This window comes from Belonocnema kinseyi, chromosome 6 (genome assembly GCF_010883055.1).
Source record: "Belonocnema kinseyi isolate 2016_QV_RU_SX_M_011 chromosome 6, B_treatae_v1, whole genome shotgun sequence".
NCBI classification, from domain to species: Eukaryota; Metazoa; Arthropoda; class Insecta; order Hymenoptera; family Cynipidae; genus Belonocnema; species Belonocnema kinseyi.
Genome location: NC_046662.1, coordinates 120,408,407 through 120,432,918, shown reverse-complemented (window position 1 = coordinate 120,432,918; position 24,512 = coordinate 120,408,407). Strand labels below are relative to the sequence as shown.

The window sequence follows — 24,512 nt, the reverse complement described above, 5'->3', positions numbered from 1 at the left end:
ATGTTACCTTCAAATGAAAAAATCTTTAATTAAAATTAAATATGTGAATTTTTATTTTAACAATTTAATTTTTAACAAAAACTGAATAGCATTTGCAGTAAAATAGTTGTAGCGATTTGGTGGTCGATTTCAAATTCATCGACATTTTTTGGTTTTGCTTAGTCAAGTTTTTCAATTGTACCCAGTCAACTAAAAGTAACATCATATTTCCCGCAAAACTCGAACATTTATTTTAATTCATGACGTTCATTCTAAACATCTTTTAAGATAACAGTGCAAAATTCATTAATTTTGAAACAAATACTTAAATTTTTTATCAAAAATTGAACATTTAAGCTTACAGTTGAAAAAATTAATTTAAAAAAATGCATTCTTAATAAAATAGGTCAAGTTTCCACCAAAGTGATGAATTTTTATATGAAAAACTGGATTTTCAGCCAAATAGTTCAGGGTTGAATCAAAGTGATGAATTCTCAAATAAAATTATGAATGTTCAACTGGAATGGTTGAGTGCTACACCAAAAAGATTGTTTATCAACTCAGATTATGAATATTTATCTGGAACACTTGACTTTTCAACAGAAAAGATGAATTTTAAACGATAAGATTAATTTGAAAATAGAAAAATTAATTTTTTACAAAAAAAAAACAATTTCTTCAACAAAATACATCAATTTTTAACGACAGACTTGAATTTTGAACTACAAAATAATAATTTTCAACCGAAGGTATTATAGTGACATAGTGTTATAGTTCTTTAACTAAAATAGTTGAATTTTTAAACAAAAAATGACTTTTTAATAAAAAAGATAAGGTGTCAACTATAACTTAAGCAATTAAATTTTAAGTTAAAAATGTAATGTTTAAGCAAACAGATGAAATTTTAGCTACAAAAATCGAATTTTCAATTGTTGAATTTTTAATTAAAAACAGATGAATTTGTAACGAACAATGCAAAAAAATGTTTTATTATGTAATTGGGAAAAACTAGATTTTTTTTACTAAATTGTTTTCAAATGCAACAGCGTTAATTTGCCTTAAAAATTTCCAAAATTTTGTTCAAAAAAGAAGCATGAGTTCACCGAAGGACACATTGAAGATTTTTTCTATATATGGAAACCTTTCTTGTCTAGAGATCATTAAAGGCGTGTTTTCATACTACCGAATCCACTGAAACTATTTTTTTTATTAAACTTTTACTCGGGCGAACCCGGTTATACACCATAGCCACAGACTAAGTCAAGTGAATAATGAGATTAGAATGTTATAAGTTAATTCAACTAACTTAATACGATGCTTGAAACCTCCTGCGATGATGTTGTAGGTATACAATTACGAGCGTCTAGGAGCGCTGGATGTAACAACAGTCACGTTTGGATGCTTTCTTAGAGCCACTATCTGCCACTCAATGGGTATTTAGTCGCTCACTTCCTGATGGTCAAGACAGTTTCTTACAATGCGACTGGTGTTTAATAAAAACGCCTTCTGCACTCTTGTCACTATCCTCCTGACTCCTAAGTGCTCAAGATGTTCAGTGCATCTGCGTACACATTTCCTGTAGCCGAAATCACAATGAGCTGAATAGATGCATAATTCACATTCGTCCATATAGTCTTTACTTCATGCCTGAACTTGCTATACTTGTGAATTTTGGTTGTATATGTTGATTGCAAATTTCAGTTAAACGGACAAGCAATGTCGATGATGAAGACTCTTCCACCTTTTCTTTCTCGCATCACGATGTCAGATCGATTGACCGGGATTTAACGATCCGTTTGGATAGTAACATCTCAATATTAGATGTAATCTTCGCTTTCTAAAACGATCATTGGAATGTATCTATAGAAAGGCATCCATTTTTTTAAGAGTCCTAGGTTTAGGGCAAATTGCTGATGTATTATTTTTACTTATTATCAAAATTGTACTCGGGTGATCCCGGTTATACATCATAGCCACGGACTAAGTCAAGTGACTGATGAGTTTAGAATGTTATAAGTCAATTCAACTAATTTAATACCACATTTGAAATCTCCTGCGATGATGTTGTAGGTATACAATTACGAGCGGCCACGAGCGTTGGAGCTGAGAACAGCCACCTCTGGATGCTTTCTTAGATCTACCATCTATTAATATTTTAGTAAAATTTTACTCGGGTGAGCCCAGTAATTCATCATAGCCACGTACCAAGTCAAGTGACTGATGAGTTTAGAATCTTATGAGTCAATTCAACTAATATAATACGATGTTTGAAACCTCCTGAGATGATGTTATAGGTATACAATTACGAGCGGCCACGAGCGTTGGAGCTGACAACAGTCACCTCTGGATGCTTTCTTAGAGCTACCATTATTATATTATATTATATAATTATTTTATTATACTTTTACTCGGGTAAAGTCAAGTGACTGATGATATCAGAATGTTATAAGTAAATTCAACTAATTTAATACGATGCTTGAGACCTCCTGCGATGATGTTCTAGGTATAAAATTAAGAGCGGCCACGAGCGTTGCATGTGACAACAGTAGCCTCTGGATGCATGCGCATGTGTGTACATTTCCTGTAGCTGAAATCACAATGGAATGAAGAGATTCATGATTCACATTCCTCTATATGGTCTTTATTTCATGCCGCAACTCGCTATACCGCTATAGCGCTATGCCGCAACTCGCGACAGCCATCAATAATGTGCTCGATGGATTCGTTGGTATCTCCAGATAATCGGCACCGGTCAATCACGTCTTGATGTAACACGTGTTTGTGATAATTTCCTGTGCTGACAACCTTGTCCTGTTTCGCAATGACGAATCCTTCCGTCTCTGGATACAGAACACCCTTTCTTAGCTAAATATTAGATACCTCACTATCCACTTCATTTTGATCTAACGTGTCGGGGTGCTCGCCATGGATCGCTTTCTGCCTCCATTGTATTGTTAATTCCTCTATGGTTTTTGCCCTGATAATCAAGGCCACATCTGAGGAAAAATTTAAGGGCGTGTAGTCAAGATCCGCTTTACAGATGGTACTGTAAAGCGAAACATTTCGTTTGCTGTTAAAATAGTCCCGCAACTGTATAACTTGTGACTCACGCAGTTTTTTGACACCTACGACGCCTACAACGTCTACAACAATTAATATTATTTTTTAAATTACCAGAGTTAGTATGGTAATGTTTTCGCAGGCTTAAGACGTTTACTGCCCACCATGTCGAAGGCATTTTTTGTTAGAGTTAGATTTTATTTTGATTATTTAACACGGGTCTGTCTCGGTATATATCATCAGTCACGGACGCATTTTTATAATGCAATCGAGTGATATGATGAGAGCTGTGTGCCCCGACATATTGGACAAAGCCTGGTTTTTACCCCATCATTTACGGACTGGGTTGCCGACAAGTACACGATGGGGGGACCTACAGCTCAAGGTGGGTTTTTAAAATTATTATTATTATTATGATCGAATACAAGGGCACTTTTGCAATTCTTCAAATTCACAATTAGATTACTTTACATCTCTCACTAAAATAAAATTCTCCTTTTCAGGACTAGCAAATTTTTTAACGAGGAAATAATTATGTTCGTACAAACAAAATAATGATATTTCTTACTGCTTTTACCAAAATTAAAAGGCCCTTTTTAGGGCAACCATATTTTTTAACGAGGAAATAATCATGTTCATGCAAACAAACTAATTTTATTTTCTACAGCTCTCACTAAAATTGTATTTACCTAAATTCAGCAATAGTAATTTTTGATTTTTTTGAATCAGGTATTTTTTCATGGTCCTATCTTTCAAATTAAAGCTTTCAACATGGATATTTTTAAATTGCAATTTAAACAAATTAAAAGTTAACCTTCTAAACTTAACATCCTGTAAAAGAAGAAATATCAACTTAGTAGATCTTTGTATCAAGAAAAATTATAAAAATTTGATACGTTTGAGAAAAAATTATATATTATGAAACAAAAGTTCCTAAAACCTCTATTTTTATATTTTACAATCTGGAGACAGCGCCAGAGACATAAACTTAGAATAAAAATTATTTATATAGTGTCAGTAAACACTAATAACGTGTAAAACATAAATATTTGGCAGAGAGAATATCGGCAGGTAGAAAAGAAAATAACATAACCTGCAAACTGTCAAAATTGCGTGAGCGATTTTACCTTAATTTAACACAATTCGCACTTTTCTCTTCTGAAATTATAATAAAAATGAAATTTAATTTACCTTGTCCTACTTGAAACGCGACTACACTGTTTTAAGGAAAGAAAAGAAAAACACACTAAAAGCCGATATTCTCTCTGCAGGCCACATACGTCGGAACCGTCCCGTCTCATCTGTTCTCTTTACACAAGATCGACATCGACATGTGGCTCAAGAAGTTGCGCCTGTGTGCGCGAGTATATGAAGGGTGGTGAAAAGTTAGACGTTGGTTTCCCGAAATGTCCTACAGAGTCGACAATGTACTCCTCGTTGTGTTGCCTAATAATAGATTTACTCTCAGTTTCTCACTGTAAATATCTATCATATATTTATTATTATATTAATATTATATAATATATATTTAAATTAAATAAATTGATAAATTAATTAAAATTAATTTAATTTGATTGAAATTCATCATTTAACTAAAAATTGATGATACAAGTGAAAAAAGTAATTCATTCATTTTAAATAGGCTGGCGCTCAACGACACATTTGCAGAAAGAAAAAACATTGCGTTCTAGGTAGTCGTCGGCAATTAATGGTCGCCCGTCAGACGCAAAGATATCTCAGAGTGGGGGAGTACAGCCGCGAAGGAACGGAGGGGCAAGCGATAGCTATTCTGACCGCGGGAGAGAACTCGTGAGCGTTCATTTTAAACCATGTATTAAAAAATGTATTACCTCAGAAAGTAGCGGTAGAATTACACCAGTCAGAACAGTACTTCGAAGATGCTTAAATTCTTGAGAACTTTTTGGCCTTTGTTTCTCCTCTCCGGACCTGTGGTCGCTCAGCGGCACCACAGGCACTTCTGGCTTACTAGATTTTTCTTCTCCAGACCTATGGTCGGACAGCGGTATATCAAACACTTCTGGTTTGCTACTTTTCTTTTCGTGCGTACTACTTTCTCTCTCGCGATCTCCTCTTTTTCGTTCTCTGTCTCTTCCTCCATCTCGTTCTCGTTCCCTTTCTCTGCTCCCACGGATCTCTCCGACGTCTTTTACTTCGCCCAATGTCGAATCTCTAAAATCTCGATTCTCCCACGAGTCAATCCACGGGAATCTCGAGCTTGAGTCCACAGGGGGAAGGTGTGCAGCTTCATTCGGTCTTGTCTATATAAAGAAAAAAGAAACAGAATTAATTCTAAAATTGTTCTCTTCGACTTAGGGAGACATCACGTCCCTACGACTTTATAGTACATTCATTATATTGTTCGTCTTATAAACTTTCGGCCCTTGAAATAGAAAAACATCTTGTCAATTCCCATCTTATCAGGCATAAGTACAATATAATCTAAACACGATGAGACCATAGGTTTTTATATAAATTTCTAATAAAGGTGAGAAAAACGTTGTTAAAAGGAGCCATTATAACTTTATCAACTTTCGTACCTCGTATTTCATCAAACAATACATGCCATATTTTGCAAAAAATGGACTCGTTACCTTGAACTTCTGCTTCTACTTACGCCTCAAGTTCAAACAAATTCCGCGAATTCAATTGCATGTTTTTAAAAGCAGTCAGTTTTATCAATAATATGATATTTCACATGGTTTTTTCTCGTTTTTAGAGTTTCCTGGGCCCGGAAAGAAACCCTTATAGTTTCGGTCGAGAGTCCGTCCATCCGCCGTACTTTTTTCAACGAAGGGTATTGGAGGGAGGGGAATTTAAGGGGAGTAGGGAATAAAAGGCATGCTAGGTTTGAAAGACTTAGGGTCGATTCCACCAACCTCGGCTACAAAGGTAATCCTCCGTTAAAGTTAATTACGCGTTGAACCACTTTTTAACAGCCGGTTAGATCGCATTAACCACGGTTAAACCTAACCGGCCAAGATTGGTCAGTTAGGGTGACTTAATCGTCCTTTTCCTACCGATAGAAATCTCTGAGTATATTCTAAAGATTCTCTAGGGCCAGAAAAGCTCAGAGAAATTATCCTCAGGCACTTAGGTATATATATTTACTGATCCAGGTAGCTCTTTTAAATGTTTTAAAGGCTTTAAAATGTCCTTTCCGAAATTGAAATAGAAATACGATCATAAATAACTAGCAGAGAGGCTGAAATAGAAATAAGAATTCGATCATAAATAACAAGCAGAGAGGCTATATCAATAGAGTAGCCGACACTCAAGGGTTCTTTGTTAAGCTTATTAATTAATACAACGTTTCTCGTTAATGGAATGAGATACGTCGAAAAAGACAACATTTTTTAATTCAACTAGAAAATTTTATATTAGTATATAAGTTATAATTATAAATAAGTATAATGAGAAAATTCATCAATTAAAAAATAAGTGTTAATAATTTGAAGAGAAATTTAAAAAGGGAGAGTCGGGTTAGCGACGGCCAACTACTGTAAATAACTCTGCCCGCCCGGTACGTAATGAATACAAAAGGAACATTATATTACCGTCGCACTACTCTTAAAAGGGCCACTAAAGGGACTTTGAAAAGGACCCAAATCAATACGAATAAAATAGAAATATAACAAGAACAAACATACATAAAAATTCAATTTGTTTAGGTTAGCGTGGACACGAGCGTGGCGTAAATCTTAACTGGATTTGGTGCGCACGCCCATATTGCTTTGCTTTACAATCGACCGACGGGTAGCCAACCACGCGAATGATTTAAAGTGAAATAGGAGTTATTTCGAAACGACTAGTTGGTTAGCTAATCGCACCCTTCAAAAATGTTGTGGAACGCGCAACAGGATAATTGAATAACTTATCCTTTAATAAATTATTATTATAATAATTGAATAAATTTTTAAATAAAAATCTCTTTTTCTTCAACTGACAAACAAACAAATTAGACGTTTCAAATTACAGCCAATTCCGCTCTATCGATTGCAGATGTAAGAAAAGGGGGTTTCCATTAAAAAAAAAAACAAAGTTAACCTTCAAAAAGCCATGAAGGTCAACTTTGTTTTTTTTTAATGGAAACCCCCTTTTCTTACATCTGCAATCGATAGAGCGGAATTGGCTGTAATTTGAAACGTCTAATTTGTTTGTTTGTCAGTAGAAAAAAAAGAGATTTTTATTTAAAAAATAATGCATATCCTAAAGAGTACACTCTACAAAGTTTCCCCATACTCAAGTGCCCGAACCTATATAGATGTATAAAAATTTTTTAAATAAATCGAAATTTATTTTCAAAAAATCAGTTAAAGTTTTAGTTTTTGAGTTATAAAATATTTAAGTTTAATGAATAAGGAGCGCAGCATGAGCAGACGTACGTATTTTGTATTTTTTATTAATTAAAAAAAAGTCCCTAGGGCTAAATGGCCCTCTAAGGAAAAGGATAATACAATTCATTACTAATTTATACAAGCACTGATCAGTATTATACTTGATTAGTCTTATAACTAAATCTATCCACTAACTAAATTGAATAGAGTCTACATCATAATTCGTAACAGATTAGGCATGAGATTAATACTTAGTAATGAACATTGAGTGATTAATTAGAAGCTCTTATGTGCATTAAAGTCGAAATTAAGGGGATAGAACTGTGTTTATAAAAAATTAAAATTTACAAAGTTCATAAAAGCAGAAGGAAATTCGAAGATAAAATGATGGAGAATTAAATGTGAGAGTTTATCAGTGATTTTGAAATGATACAGGGAATGTGCATTTATAATATTGTATGGTATTTTATTCCAACACCGATCACCTCTTACTATAGATGAGTTTTGAAGGTTACACGTTCTGTACAAGGGAATCTTAATAGTTGGATGTATTTTATGAAGCTTCTAATATGCTGGAAGGTCTCTGTCTACAAATTGGTAGAGGTTAAATAGATACTCAGGAATCTTGTTCAGAAAAACAGTGTAGAGCAAATTACCTATAAAGAATTGTCTTCTCTTGGCAATATTAAGTAAACCAGCCTTATGTTGGTATGGAGATATGTGTTCGTGTTTAGGCAAATTGTAGATAAAGCAGACACAGGCATTTAATGCTCGTTAGAGCTTTAAATTTAAATCGTAAACAACCCTGGTCAAAGTGGGACAAGAATAGACTTTTAACCAAAATTATACAAGTGGATGTAGGTAAAGAGTCCTTATTCCTATATAGTTGTTGTAGAATACTGTATGTTTTCCTCGAGATGCTCTTTACCTGTTCCTTCCAGAACAAGGTACGGTTAAGGAAATATCCCAGATCTTTAACCATTTCCGAAAAAGGGATAATGAGACTGTCAATACAATGTGGCGGAAAAGATGCCAGAGTTTCAAGCGACGGAGATGAAGTAGGTCCGACAACAATTGCCTGAGTTTTGCCCGGGTTAAGAGTGATTCCATTCTTCTAGGCCCAGAGGCTAAGGTGATCGATATCCTCCTGAACTAGAACCAATAATCTACTTAAAGAAGAAATTTTTATTAGAATAGGATTGGAACCACTTGATGACAGAACTTGACACGTTGAAAGATTTTAATTTGTGCAGGAGTAACTTTTGGTTAACCGTATCAAAAGCCTGCAGGTCAAAAGTTGCAGGTGGACAATTTTTTCAAATGGTTTAAATAGTGCACATGAAATAGAAATTGGCCGGAAGTCTTTCGGGGAAGTAGGTTTAGAATTTTTGGGAACTGGGCAAATAACTGCCTTTTTCAGATATCTGAGAAGATACCGACCTGTAGGGTAGCATTATAAATATGCAAAAGAAAAGGAAAGATAATTGGAAGGGCAAGTTTAATAATTTGTATTGATATTTCATCAGATCCTATGAGATTCGATTTGATTTCAAGTACCATTTCCAAAAGTATTTCAGGTGTGATTTCATCAAAAAAGAAATCAGAATCATTAAATCTTGAATTACTAGGGGTAGTGGAAAATGATGATAAGTCTGGAACTGGGAACTTAAAAAAAGTCTTTAAAAGGTCATTAGGCGGAAAATTACTATCTATAGATTCGTGCTTGGGCTGGATTAGGTATAAACGTCTAAGAAGATGTCAAATATCCTCTTTTTTGTCTCTATGTACAATCTCGTTATAATTGTATTGATTAAACGCATCTCTAATCTTAGTTCGAACTAAGTTCCTAAGTTTACGAAATTCAGCTAGTATTATACTGCTTTTTGTTCTTTTTGCAAGTCGGCGCTGGCCATCACGTTCCCTCATCAGATTTTTAATTTCAGATGTAATCCAATGGGCAGCTTTATTGAAGTTTTTAGGAAAGTGCAGCAGTGAATATTTGTTGAATGTGGAGACTAGATAATTAGTCAGAGCGTCCATTTTATTATTTATATCTATATCTAGTAATACTTTTTTCTAATCACACGTCATTAGGTGTTCGTGGAATGTATATTCATCAATATTAGAGAGATTCCGCACCAGCCTTTGGGTTGGCATTGAATTTAAATTATAGGAAAACTTAAAGGTAAAGTTAATCAAGTCGTGGTTAGAGAGAGAAGGGATGGCATGTTGTTCGTGGGAGACAACCTTATCCATATCGTCTACAATCATTAAGTCAATACGAGTACTCGAACGATCAACAGGGTGAGTGAAATCATGAGATACAACCGAGAGCCCCGAAGAGTACACCAAAGATGTAACATATTTAGTATGATTGGAAGTGAAATTCTAGAAAATGTTCCAAGACAGTCTGGGCGTTCACATGGCAAATGCTTAAGGTATCCATTGATATATTAAGAGAAACATCACAATGAGAATACGATGCATAAAAGTAGTCAATTTGTAAAGTTGCCGCAAGGCTGAATTAGCATAGTAACAAATACACATTAAAGCGTCAAAGTGAGATCGATAATGATTCAGAGGCACAGCATATAATATGGTCAGATTGCAGCTAATTGCCATATGAAAGATAATATAACTTAATAAGTGGAAACAAAATTCTGTATATTTACTATAAGTGTTTAAGCATGTGAAACAGAAGTGTGAAACAGAGTAAAAATTTGTGAAATACATGTACTTAAGCAGGAGTAGCACTTAAGAAAAATTAGAGCTAAAGTACGTGAGCAGGTGTCCGAAACAGTTTTTTTGAAGCGAGCGCCGAGGCGAGTTTAGCAACTGGAGAACAGCGTTTACTACACTACGTTGGACTCCCGTTCATGCATGCCTGTTTATACTGCGTTCCTGAATGGTCCAGCTTAAATATTTCATTAACTTGAAAACTAAAACTTCAACTGATTTTTTAAAAAGCAGTTTTCATTTTATTGTTTTTATTTTTCAAACAGCCATATATAGGGTGTCTAAAAAGTCCCGGGACGTTTAGATATGTCCTCAGGTGAAATATTTTTAAAAAAAGTGAAGGTCATTCCTAAAGTAAATTTCAACGAGCAATTCAATGGTGACCTTCATTTTGAGCTTGAAGTTCACCTTCATGGCTTTTTGAAGGTCAACTTTGTTTTTTAAAATGGAAATCCCCCTTTTTTACATCTGCAATCGATTGAGCGGAAAATTCTACGTTCAGATACGTACCCAAGTCATAGGTCAATTGTAACGTTCAAGGTCAGTTAGAGGTTATTTGAAATTAATAAAAGTTTTCCAAGAGGTCAGTGTAACTCCTAAAGTAAATTTCAACGAGGAATTCAATGGTGACTTTCATTTAGACCTTGAAGTTGACCTTCATTGCTTTTTTAAGGTCAACTTTGTGTTTTAAAATGGAAATCCCCCTTTTTTACGTCTGCAATCGATAGAGCAAAAAATTCTACGTTCAGATACGTACCCAAGTTATAGGTCAATTGTAACGTTCAAGGTCAGTGTAGCTCCTGAAGTAAATTTCAACGAGGAATTCAATGGTGACCTTCATTTAGACCTTGAAGTTGACTTTCATGGCTTTTTGACGGTCAACTTTGTTTTTTAAATGGAAACCCCCTTTTTAAAATCTGCAATCGATAGAGCGGAAAATTCTACGTTCAGGTACGTACCCAAGTCAAAGGTCAATTGTAACGATCAAGGTCAGTTAGATGTTATTTGAAACTAAAAAAGTTTTCCAAGAGGTCAGTGTAATTCCTGAAGTAAATTTCAACGAGAAATTCATTGGTGAGCTCTGTATTGATCTTGGTTACAGCGTTTTGAATATTATAAAATCATAAGGAAATTTTTCATTAAAAGTTCCAGGTGTTCTGTTGAGAGTTCTGTTCCTCCCCGAAGAGTTATACAGCCCTATACCGTTTTTCGATACCTAAGTCAATACCTAAGGCGATAACATAAGCCCTGTACCGTTTTTCCATACGAATATTACGAATCGAAACTAAATTTACGTATTACGAGTACACACTTACTATCTTTCGCTGAAAGATTATTATGGCGCAAGTTAAACTTTCGGAATGAAAGAGCGTATCTGTATTCATGATGCGTAGTTGGGGAGATCGAGTTCGATCTTATGATCAAGTTCGTTTGCTTTTTAATCGCACTTTTCGTCATGGAGAAGGGTTAAGTCCTGTTTAAAAATCAACAATTGTAAGAACTGTAAGTGTGCTTTATGAATCATGGATCTATCAAGGACCTTCAGAGAACTGGTCGCCCAAAATCTGCAGGATGAGGAGATGCAGATGACATAGTCCAAGCATTTGTTGAAAACCCATACCTTAGTTTACGTCGAGCTGGTGATGAGCGTGACGTTGCTCCTGAGATAGTGCGAAATGGTTGAAAAAGCATTAATTTTTATCCTTACAAAGTTCATCTGGTACAAGAGCTCAATGAAGACGATCCTGATCGTCGGGTTGAATTTTGTGAAATTATGATCTACAGAATTGACAGAGATCCTCTTTTCTTGTGCAATACAGTTTTTTCAAATGAATCTACTTGCACATTAAAAGGTGAAGTTAACAGGCAAAATTGTAGATATTGGTCCGACACAAATCCTGGTTGTATGTTGGAGAGTCAAACACAATATCCACAAAAGATTAATGTTTGGGCCGGCGTCTTGAATGATACATTGATAGGCCCTTTCTTCGTCGATGGTAATCTCAATGCCCGTGCATATGAAGAGCTTCTCAGAAACAAAATTGTACCAAGAATAAGGGAGATTACAGGCGATAATTTTCAAAATATTTGGTTCCAGCAGGACGGAGCAGCGGCTCATTACGATAGGGAGGTTCGAGCATATTTGGATACTCAGTTCCCTCAAAGGTTGATTGAAAGAAGGGATGAAACCGAGTGGCCTGCTAGATCTCCTGATCTGACGCTTTTCGATTAGTTTCTTTGGGGATATTTAAAGAGCAAAGTATACTCAACGCAACCGCAAAGCTTACACGAATTGCAAAATCGGATTCTGCAATAGGCTACTTTGATTGATAGGGAGATGACTCGTAATGCTGTAACTCATTTCTACAATCGCATAGCTTTTTGTCAAGAAGCTCAAGGTTTTACTACATCCACGTCGTTATTCCTGGGCAATGCTAAATGTAAACGTAAACTGCTTGGAAAAAACCTTGAAGTTAATCACCAAAATCAATACAGAGCTCACCAATGAATTTCTCGTTGAAATGTATAAACAGTCAGGCATGCATGAACGAGTCCAACGCAGTGTAGTAACCGCAGTTTTCCAGTTGCTAAATCCGCCTCAGCGCTCGCTTCAATAAAACTGTTTCGGACACCCACTCACGTACTTTAGCTCTAATTTTTCTAAAGTGCTGCTCCTGCCTAAGTACATGTATTTCACTCATTTTTACTCTGTTTCACACTTCTCTTTCACGTGCTTAAACACTTATAGTAAATATACTTTTGTTTCACTTATTAAGTTATATTATCTTTCATATGGCAATTAACTGCTATCTGGCCATATTATATGCTTTGCCTCTGAATCATCATCGATCTCAATTTGACGCTTTAATGTGTGTTTATTACTATGCTAATTCAGCCTTGCGACAACTCTACAAGTTGACTACTTTTATGCATCGTATTCTCACTGTGATGTTTCTCTTAATATATCAATGGATACCTTAAGCATTTGCCATGTGAACGCCCAGTCTGTCTTGGAACATTTTCTAGAATTTAAACTTTTTTTCAGTACATTTTCCTACCATATAATAGCTGTTTCCGAGTCCTGGTGAACTCCAAATATATCTTCCAGCCACGTTGCAATTGACAACTATTCGCTCTTTCGAAGAGACAAAGACGAGAGAAGAGGTGGTGGAGTTTTTTTTTCTGCATAACAGTTTGAATATAACAGTGGTTGAAGTGAGTCCAGTTGCTACTTATTACACGAACGAATTTCTCTTTTTTAAAGTTAAGTGAAATTTAGATAGTGTTTTAGTGGGAGTAATTTATAAACCACCCAAAGCCTTCTATGGTACAGAGCTTGAATCGGTAACTTTTTCACTTATTCCTAACTTTAACAGCATCATCCTTACTGGAGATTTTAATACTAACTTAAATCTCACTTCCAATCATACTAAATATGTCACATCTTTGGTGTACTCTTCGGGGCTCTCGGTTGTATCTCATGATTTCACTCACCATGTTGATCGTTCCAGTACTCATACTGACTTAATGATTGTAGACGATATTGATAAGGTTTTCTCCCATGAACAACATGCCATCCCTTCTTTCTCTCTAACCACGACTTGATTAACTTTACCTTTAAATTATATTTATAGACCTATTTCAGTCTCTTTTCTGTCTGCTATAACGTGTCCTTTTTTCTTCAAAGGAACGATGCAAAGGGTTACGCTTACGTTTCAGACCTACATTCGTTTCCCTTTTCAACATCCAGCAAAAATCAGCCATCATGACCTCGTCCCATCTACCCTGATATCGTTGTTCCATCACTTTTATGTCTTGATGAAAACGTTCCCATTGTTCTTCGCTAAAACCACCAACATTTTCTGGAAACTTATCCAGATGGGAACCTAGAAAGTGAAGTTTTAAATTCATCCAGCAGCCTAACTTTTTGTAGTTTCTTATCATTTTCGCAACAATATTCTCGTAGTCTGGACTTTTTTTGTTACCGGGGAAATTTGCGTTTACTGCCTTAAAACTTTCCAAAGCATCCATTTCAATTTTAGGCATGTGGCTCACGAAATTAGTATCTCTTGTCAATATTCGAATCTATGGTCCATCGAAGACTCCTTTTTTCAATTTAGCGTCTGAAACATTAGGGAATTTAAGGGATATATACTTATAGCATTGTCCATCTTTTTCTAACGCCTTGACAAATTGCTTTATGAGCCCAAGTTTTATGCGGAGGGATGGTAGTAACATTTTTTCTGGATGAACGAGGCTTTGGTTGATGATATTATGAGAACCAGGTTTGAATGAATCTCTTAAAGGCGACTGTTTTTTGCTGTAATGATTGGCTCGATCTCTGCTATTCCACAGGCATCTAAAGCATGGCTCTCTCGTCAAACCCGATTATTGGCCTAATATCATTGTCATGAATTTGAGATCACCACATATTTGCCATTTGTGATTCGTATAATTAACTTTTTCTTTGAAGCATTTTAACAATGTTATATTCTTCTTTGATGACCGTTGAGTGAGCTATAGGGATAGGAGCGTAAGTATTCGTGTTATGCAGTAAAACAGCCTTAATGCTGCGTTTTGACGAATCAATTAAAAGTCGCCATTCTTTATCTCTGTACACATTTTTCTTCAAGTGGTTCATTAGTCCGTTAACGTCAGTGCAGTACACTAAAGACGTCTCATCGTCCTTAACGAAAAACTTTCTGAATTGTTTGTCCCTGTCGCGATAGAATGAAACTTTCGTCTTCGGCTCTAGAAGATTTCTTCTTTTTAGAAATGAAGCGGCAAATTCAGCGACGTCTTTCGGTAATCCAAGATCTCTAATTAAATCATTCAGTTCTAGTTGCGACACTAATATTAGAACCTTCAATTTCATTTTATGCACGCCATATTCGTCATCTTTTTCGTCATTTTCATCGGAATCATCAGAACTATTTTCTGTTCGATCACTGGTTTCACTACCGTCTCCATGACGTTGACTTTCAACTTCCATTCTATCATCTTCTAAAGCGCTTAAATCAGTATGGCGTGCATTTTTATTGATTTCAATTGCCCTTGTGATGCAATAACGGGGTTTTTCCATGTGGTTGGTGTAGAGTACTTGCGGTACTTTTCGTTGTTTGAATTTTTTAGACGATACAACATAAGTCTGCAGGAATTGCAACTGCCGTGAGTAACCCTTTTTGTTTCTTGGTGCATCAATTTACGGTCGAAACACTTTTCGTAAAGACTTTTCACTTCCTCGTCGATTGATTTTCGCAAACTGCTCACTTCATATTTACTGCAAATGTAACAGAATGAATCTGAGCTATTCTTGCAGGCATGCGATTGAGAAATGCTCGCGGTTTTTTTCCTTGTAGCATGAGACTCTACACCAACCAAGTGATTGATTGATGAAGAGCTACGGTTGCATGATGACGACGTTGGAGAGCCATGACGGCATGAACGCCGTTTACCCAGGGACTCAGCCAATGTGGATCCGTTGCCCACCGTTACCACGTGGAGGTGCCCTGGATACAGACATAGGTAAATAATGCCAGCGTAATCGGTTAGGTTAGGTCAAGTTTTGTTAGGTTAGGATAGATTAAACCTCCATGTAGGTTAAGCCGAAGCTGAATGAAAAGATACCGCAAACACAAAGGGACAACACAATCAGTTTAATTGTGTTTCGTGAGGTTAGGTTAGGGTAGATTTATTTCTAGATTATACTCGAGTTTACCCATTCGATGTAGCACACATTTGCTACTGGGAAAATATGCTTCCAGAGCTTTACGTGTAGTTCAATAAATTTCTGTTAATTCAGGTCAGGTGAGGTCAGGTTCTGTTGGGTAAAGTTATGTTAAATAAGTTGATATCAAGCAAGGGTTGATCCTTCACAGTTGTCGACATGTTTTTGAAGTGAAAATTTGCATCACTGGCATTATTTTGAAATTGATTTGCCTCAGTGCATGATTTTTCGTGATTTTTTGAGTTTATGGCTCAACCATGACATGATGGGTGATTTTTTATACCGAATTTGAATTCAGAGCCCCAAAATCCATAGGAATACGTGTGTCTTGTTACCAGATCCGCACACGTTTTTTGGTGTGGCTGTGTTATCTAGTCTCCGCATTCAACAAATTTTCACTGCTGCACGTTCCTAAAAACTTCAATAAAGCTGCCCCCTTGATCACATATGAAATTAAAAATCTGATGAGGGAACGTGATGGCAAGCGCCGACTTGCAAAAAGAACAAAAAGCAGTATAACACTAGCTGAATTTCGAAAACTTAGGAACTTAGTTCAAACTAAGATTAGAGGTGCGTTTAATCAATACAATTATAACGAGATTATACATAATTTTCCATTACCCCTAGTAATTCAAGATTGAATGATTCTGACTTCTTTTTTGATGACATCATACCTGAAATACTTTTGGAAAAAATACTTGAAATGAAATCGAACCTCATAGGATCTGATGAAATATCAATACAAATTATTAAACTTGCCCTTCTAATTATCTTTCCTTTTGAATATTTATAATGCTACCCTACAGGTCGGTATCTTCCCAGATATCTGGAAAAAGGCAGTTATTTGCCCAGTACCCAAAAATTCTAAACTTACTTCCCCGAAAGACTTTCGGCCAATTTCCATTTGATGTGCACTATTTAAACCACTTGAAAAAATTGTCCATCTGCAACTTTCGACCTGCAGGCTTTTGATACGGTTAACCATAAGTTACTCCTGCACAAATTAAAATCTTTTAACGTGTCAAGTTCTGTCATCAAATGGTTCCAATCCTATTCTAATAAGAATTTCTTCTCTAGGTAGATTATTGGTTCTAGTTCAGGAGGGTATCGATCACGTTATCCTCTGGGCCCAGAAGAATGGACTCACTCTTAACCCGGGAAAAACTCAAGCAATTGTTGTCGGAACTACTTCATCTCCGTCGCTTGAAACTCTGGCATCATTTCCGCCACATTATATTGACAGTCTCATTATCCCTTTTTCGGAAATGGTTGAAGATCTGGGATATTTCCTTAACCGTACCTTGTCCTGGAAGGAACAGGTAAAGAGCATCTAGAGGAAAACATACATTATTCTACAACAACTATATAGGAATAAGCACTCTTTACCTACATCCACTCGGATAATTTTGGTTAAAAGTCTAATCTTGCCCCACTTTGACCAGGGTTGTTTGCGATTTAAATTTAAAGCTCTAACGTGCATTAAATGCCTGTGTCTGCTTTATCTACAATTTTCCTAAACACGAACACATAACTCCATACCAACATAAGGCTGGTTTACTTAATATTGCCAAGAGAAGACAATTCTTTATGGGTAATTTGCTCTACACTGTTTTTCTGAATAAGATTCCTGAGTATCTATTTAACCACTACCAATTTGTAGACAGAGACCTTCCAGCACATTAGAAGCTTCGTAAAAGACATTCAACTATTAAGATTCCCGTGTACAGAACGTGTAAGCTTCAAAAGTCATTTATAGTAAGAGGTGATCGGTGATGGAATGAAATACCATACAATATTATAAATGCACCTTCCCTGTATCACTTCAAAATCACTGGTAAACTCTCACATTTAATTCTCCGACATTTTATCTTCGAATTTTCTTCTGCTTTTATGAACTTTTGTAAATTTTAATTTTTTATAAACACAGTTTTACCCCCTTAATTTCTACTTTAATGCACATAAGAGCTTCTGATTAATCACTCAATGTTCATTACTAAGTATTAATCTCATACCTCATGTGTTACGAATTATGATGTAGACTCTATTTACTTTAGTTAGTTGATAGATTTAGTTATAAGACTAATCAAGTATATTATTGATCAGTGCTTGTATAAATTAGTGATGACCTTGTATTATCCTGTTCCTTAGAGAGCTATTTAGCCCTAGGGACTTTTGTTTAATAATTACAAAACACGTACGTCTGTTTATACTGCGCTCCTGATTCATCCAACTTAAATATTTTATAACTCAAAAACTAAAACTTCAACTGATATTTTGAAAAAAAATTTCGATTTATTTTTTAAATTTTTATACATCTATATAGGTTCGAACACTTGAGCCTGGGGACACTTTGTAGAGTGTACTCTTTAGGATATGCATTATTTTTTAAATTAGAGTCTCTTTTGCTTTAACTGATAACCAAGCAAATTAGACGTTTCAAATTACAGCCAATTCTATTCAACCTTTATCCGATTATATTTACCTCTCCCGCACACCAGAGAGACAGAGACAAGAGTGGAATTTTTTCACCTAAAATTTCTGTTTATTTCGATCAGTTTAAAACTTAGTTTAAGGTAATATTCCAATATTCAAATCATTAAAAAGTTTCAGCTGTTAGAACGACTAGGTTTACTTCATTGCTTAAATCGTTCTTTAAGTTTTAAACGCGTTTTTCTCGAAACCACGTTTTTCGAATTGGACGGCATGATATCTCAAAAGCGGTTAGACCGATTGCTTTGAAATTTGTAGGGTACATTCAGCACATGTGTACGCATCGCCTGAACTAAGATAATTAAAACATTCCAAGCCGTTTTTTCCTAAAGAAATAATCGAAAAAAATCATGAAATTTGAAGAAAAAAAAGTTCAAAACCGTGTCAATTATTCAACTTTCAATATTTTCAAAATATCCTAGTTTAGGCCATGGCCACAGCTTCACAGATTAAATGACGTTTGGTTTTTTTATTTCAAATAAGCCTTTCGCCCGGAATCATGCCGGCCATGGATACACTGTTTTTTGACATGGGTGTCTTCGGAGTGGCGTCATATGCATTATAATAAAGATTTTGGGTTCAAAGTTGCACAATTTACTGTTCAAATGTATATCGATTTTTGACATTCTCCAATTTTTTCTTAACTATTTGCATCGAAATAAATTTTTAAAGAACTTAAAACCTCTTTCTCCTCATTTTATATTTTTTCCTTAAATTTTCTCAACTTTTTCTCCCTCCAAATGCCTATTTTCAATTAGTTCTCTTTCTGTTTCTCTCCTCCCTTCCACGCTTTGGGCCACTACATTACATTGTCGTGATCACCGGAAAGTGTTCTGAACCTATCACGTTTCCCACTTTCATTCTAACAATCAGTCTCCTTATTCTTTCTTCGGTCAGAATGTAATCTATTACGTTGTCTCCTATACTCGGGTACGCTTATTCCTCTTCTTCACCCCCCCCCCCCTTGTATTGCCGTTACAAATGAACCATCCTGCCTCTTTCAAAAAATTAGTAGCTTCCTACCCGTTTTATAATTTTTGAGGATTTATTAAAAGTTTTAGGAAAAATTTTAATCGTTTTAAAACATATTTATAAGTTTTGAACAAATTTCGAAAATAATTCAAATTTTTCAATATTTCAAAAAGTAAAATAAAATGTAAATTTAGGAAGATTTCGAAATAAAATTTTAAAGCTATTAAAGAATTGAAAAAAGTTTCAAGATAATATCAAAATTTTCTAAACATTCTTGGGAAAATTTAGAATGAAAATCTATATTAAGAAAATTTTAAGAGAATATTTGAAAATATTTCAGAACAAATTTTAATGTCTAAATAACGATTGACAAATTATTAATTTGTTACGGCTCATAATTAAAATAATTTAACTTTTAATTGAAAAAGTATCTCATTTAAAAAACATTCGCAATCTTTCAATTTTTTAATATTTCTAACTTATGATATCCTTTAAATAATTCATAGCGCGGATTTATATTCTTTCAATCTTTGAACTATACAATTTATAAAAGATGAAAAATTCTTAATTTTATAGTTTAGCGGCATTTAATTTTATAATTCAGTAACTAAGAAGTGTTAAAAGCTTCCATTTTACGTTCAAATTATTGAGCGTTTGGATTAAGAAAATTTTTAAGTTTTAATTTTTTAATGTTAAAATTCAAAAAAGTTAAACTTCGAATCTTTTAATTTGAAGTTAAGTTTTGAATCTCAATTTCAATGACCTTGAAAAATATTTGTGAACAGGAAAATGACCAAGAATTTTTTTCCTCGATTGAAGCCTGATTTACATTAGTGTGAATGCCCCAGTTAGTGACACTATTAGTTTTCAAGAGTACAAAACTTTTTTTTCACTATTGGAGACGCTTTAATTACTAGCTTTTTAAAAGTATAAATGAAGTAGCTGTTTTTTAACACTAAAATCATGATGGCAGCAATGTCTGAATTGCGTATTAGTAATTATTGATGTTTTGTGTGCTCCAAATGAGTGGAAGCGCTAGTGACAGCTTTGATACACTACTTTGAAACCTATTAAAATAATTCTGCAATTTTCAGTTAATATTTAAAGGTTATTAAATTCAAACATCTAAATTGTGAAGTTTCAAATTGAAATACATAAAGGCTATATGGTTATTCTGTTTTGCAAGAAAAACCCATATCTTTTGCACTTTTCGCGTTAACTGCAGCCAGAACAAGTCGACACGAGAGTAAAAGAGGTGACACCTTGAAAAGCCGCGGGCAGGTTATCAATAGAGGAAGAGAGGTGCTTTAGGACCAGAAGAATTATCAACATCCAGGTATCTCTCAAACCCAAAGATATAGCTGAACTGGATGATGCACTTCGCAGAGATTTTAACGAAGAATTCGACTTCTGAATTATCAATTGCAGAGTGCATGGTGCAGCGAGAACTTTTGCGGACGAAAGCTGCAAAACAAAACCAACGGCTGATCATAAGACCAAAAGACGCATACATCAACTCAGTACAAATATAGGCTGCGCAAGATAGTACGCGTCCCGCATTCAGTGTGTAATTGACCAGCAAGCAGCATATTGCTGAGAGAATACGGGTACTATCTAATGCTAGAAATCTAGAGCGGAGAGAGAGGCGGAATCCAGCATATACTGAATGAAGACATAGTGAACATAAATAGCTTGAAGGAGCTGTGTAGTGCCCTCATTACACCTAAGAAGGAATGCCCACCTATCATTACCGAAGAGGTAAAACAGTATTAAAAGAGTTGAAGAAATATTCCGCTCTTGGTCCAGATAGTATCGAGAGCTTCTAATGGAAGAAGTTTTCTTCAAGCCACCAGCTCTAGCCATTATTTTTATCTTATATCTAAAGTCGCCAGAACTTATTTCGGAGTTTTCGGTGGAAACAGGCACAGTCCTCCTCCTAAAGATAAGCAACTTATCTGGCTCTAAAAATTACAGGCTAATAATTTTTCTAAATGCGCGTCTTATACATAAGACCCTTACAACTATCCTAAATACTAGAATTGTTCGGATAATCGGACCTATGTTGCGAGAGATGCACGATCCGGAAAACTTTTGATTCTTTCTCCCATAGCCTTATCATTCGTCTGTTGAAGAGCTTAAAGATTTATACACAAATATTTCATGGTGGCCTGGATTGACTTCTAGAAGGATTTCGATTCAACCTCCCATAGACTTATGATTTGCCTGTTCGAAAACTTAAAAGGTCATCATTATCAGATTTACAATCTCATCTGGAAAACATCGTGTGACAATTAACAGCGTCACTTTTCAAAGAGGCATCTATCAGGGCGACACCATGATACCTATCCTCTTTCGTCTTACACTATTGCCACTAACTCTTGCACTTCTCCATTCTAAACCATACGTCTGCGGTAACCCCGGATTTCGAACGCATAAGGTCACTCGTGTATTTGAAGTGGCTGACCTCAGGATCTATACTAGCCATTAAGAGTAACTAAATCTAGCCCTAATTTTATTCAAGGAGTACACTCAGGAAATTGGAATGGAGTTTGAATGAGAAAAATTCGCCAAGGTTAATTTAAGGATATGACAACGTACTAGCCTGCCAAGAGATCCTAATCTCGTCGGCAGAAGCGCTATTCGACACATTGGCGCTGAAAAATATATAAATACCAGGATGTGCCAAAGAGCCGCATTCAGAACTTAATATCTATCAATAATTCTCTTTTTGGTCATCTGAACTGTCGGCGAGGAACAAAGTATCTGCAACGAACAGGCTTGACGTTCTTGTAGTACTCTATTCATTTGGAGTGGCTCCATGGATGAAGGACGAGCTGAGATCCCTCGACGCTAAGGTGGCCACGGAATATTAAACCTTGAATGCTTTCCCAACAAGATCATTCCGGGTACAGCAAATATAGTCGCAAATAGAGGAGATCCACTTCTTAAAATAGTCAGGTAATACGAAGAAGCGGGCCAATAAGCGTTTCTGTAAAATGCAGCGGAGGAGGCTGCTGAAACACTCGACCTTGACCTCGAAATCAGAGGTGGAAAATATACATCAAACATTATCCATCTCGAGTACTTCCCCCCCGAGTGGGCTTCCCCCACTGCGACGTCACTCAACAAGTCGCATGTTTTCGATAAATTCACCGCGATCGCAAATATTCAATCCGCGAATGAAAATTACGACAATTTGATTGCAATTAGTTGAAGATTTTATATACATTGTCTTGAACTGTGCGCATTCTATCTTAAAAACTGCACGTGCAGTCATTGTTAAGAAAAATTCTCTTTTCCCCTAAATATCGTAGAGCAATTTGATTTTTTATTCATTAATTCAGAACTGATAGATTTGCATGGACCTTTTCCTACTTTCAGTCGTTTTTGACCAAATCCATTTTGAAAAAAAAACATTAGTACACTGTTTTGGATACAGCAGATGTTGGGCAATAACATTCTAGACTTCAATTGGGTTTGAACCTTTTTATCTAAAGTACCAGTCAAACTGTTCATCTATTTATTATCATTTACTTATAATTGAACTTTTTGCTCTCAGATTTATATCTTTATCGCAATCTTTAAAACAAACTGTTTCGCTAACTGCAATCAGTACTCAGTTTCCTGGGTTTGGAAATTTGTTTCTGAAAACATATAGACCTTCATTCCAAGCATCAACAATATATAAATATATATATAACGCTTCCATTCTAAACTATTGTCCTCCCGATCCTCGTTTTTAAATGAGAAGTGCAACATGTACTGAGGCTTCATATTCACGAGAGTTTTTACTCATGTTCCTGGCGTAACACCTTTTTGAAACTTCAATGTGAGAAATTCCCCCTCACAATTTCCAGCATGATTATTGGAATCTCTAAGAAAAATTCCGGCGAGTATAAGCTGATACTGATAGATACTGAACCAAATTGTACATCGAACAGCCAGAGTAAGGAGAGAGGGTATGAAGGATAATTACCTAAAACACCAGGGTACCGTTTACTTTTTATTTATACGGCATTAGAATGAAAACCCGGCACCGCAGATGCCTCACTACCTAGTGCCGGATCGTCGCTGCTATGTTCGTTTTTCTAAGCTGACCACAGCCATGCCCAGTTATAATATTTTCTCGCACTCTTAAATTACTCACTAAAGTCTAATTTGAATCGACCAAGATGTTCTAAACCGCTTTCTGTTCCCTGAAAAAATTTTCTCGAACATTACGGGATACTACGGGTAAGGTCACATTTCAATTTGGCGAGTAAAGTAAAGCAATTAGTTTGAGCATGCTCGACTTCTTGATAATAACAAACAAAAAATTCCAAACCCAAAATTTGACAAAAATTTTTGAAATAAATTTCTTTTTAAATTTAAAACCATTTTGTTCTGATAAAAATAAGTCAATATATTCCAAATCAAAGTCATTGAAACGCTAAGGACTGGGAAGGTGGACGAAGGATCCGAGTGGCTGCGTCGCTGAGTAGTTGATAAATAGACCAAATTCGCTAGCCCGCATAAATCTTTACGGATCTGAATGAAATTTTGTTTGAATATTCAGAACTGTCCTTTTTAACTTACACCAGCAAAGGAGATGGAAAAAATAATTTTATTATTTTAAATACAAATAGAAGGATATATCTTTTATTCCTTATGTATCAGTCTTAGATCAGCCTTGGGATATGTGTGGCTTTTTGGATTTAGGTTTTGTAGAGTGCCCGAAATTGTGCTTACCTTATTAAATCTGTCTTGAAGTTTTAATGGAATCTCAGTGCGATCTTTCTTGGAACGCAAGAGTACGTACGTTTCTTCTAGACTTTCGCTTGTCAATGAGAATAAATCACACGTGAAGAAAAATATAAAGGGCTCTAGTGAGGCTCTGGAGAGTTTTCCCTGTCGCTAATAGGGCACTAGAGTAAACAATTAGTCGGGGCCTCATCTGTAACGTAAAGCTTCGGCGATGTCGGCCCTCCTTGGCTTTCTAGCAGTGTTCTAGTAAGGGTCGCCCGCCCGCAATCCAATTTAAGAGAAGGGCGTATACGGGGCCTGTAGATGGCCCATGTGTTCGATTTAAGTTATTGTAATAAATAAAATTCTACATTAAGATTTAAATGTAGAGAAGTTTATTAATAATTTGTAACAGATGCTTACTGATGAATGATTATTAGAATATTAATATTGAATACTATTAATTAATA

At 35.5% G+C, this 24,512-nt stretch overlaps 1 protein-coding gene across 5 annotated transcripts in view; it reads right to left on the bottom strand.

Moving 5' to 3' along the window:
* The window catches only part of LOC117174201 (serine/threonine-protein kinase 26), a 455,881-nt gene that overhangs the window by 62,181 nt on the left and 369,188 nt on the right, over nt 1-24,512 (bottom strand). For all 5 annotated transcript variants that reach the window (XR_004467272.1, XM_033363063.1, XM_033363066.1 and 2 more), the window contains one exon: nt 4,890-5,318. Coding sequence is in view for 4 of the 5 variants with exons in the window: in XM_033363063.1 (XP_033218954.1) it covers nt 4,890-5,318 (429 nt within the window). In the remaining variant the exon portion in view is untranslated. The remainder of the gene's footprint in view (nt 1-4,889; nt 5,319-24,512) is intronic.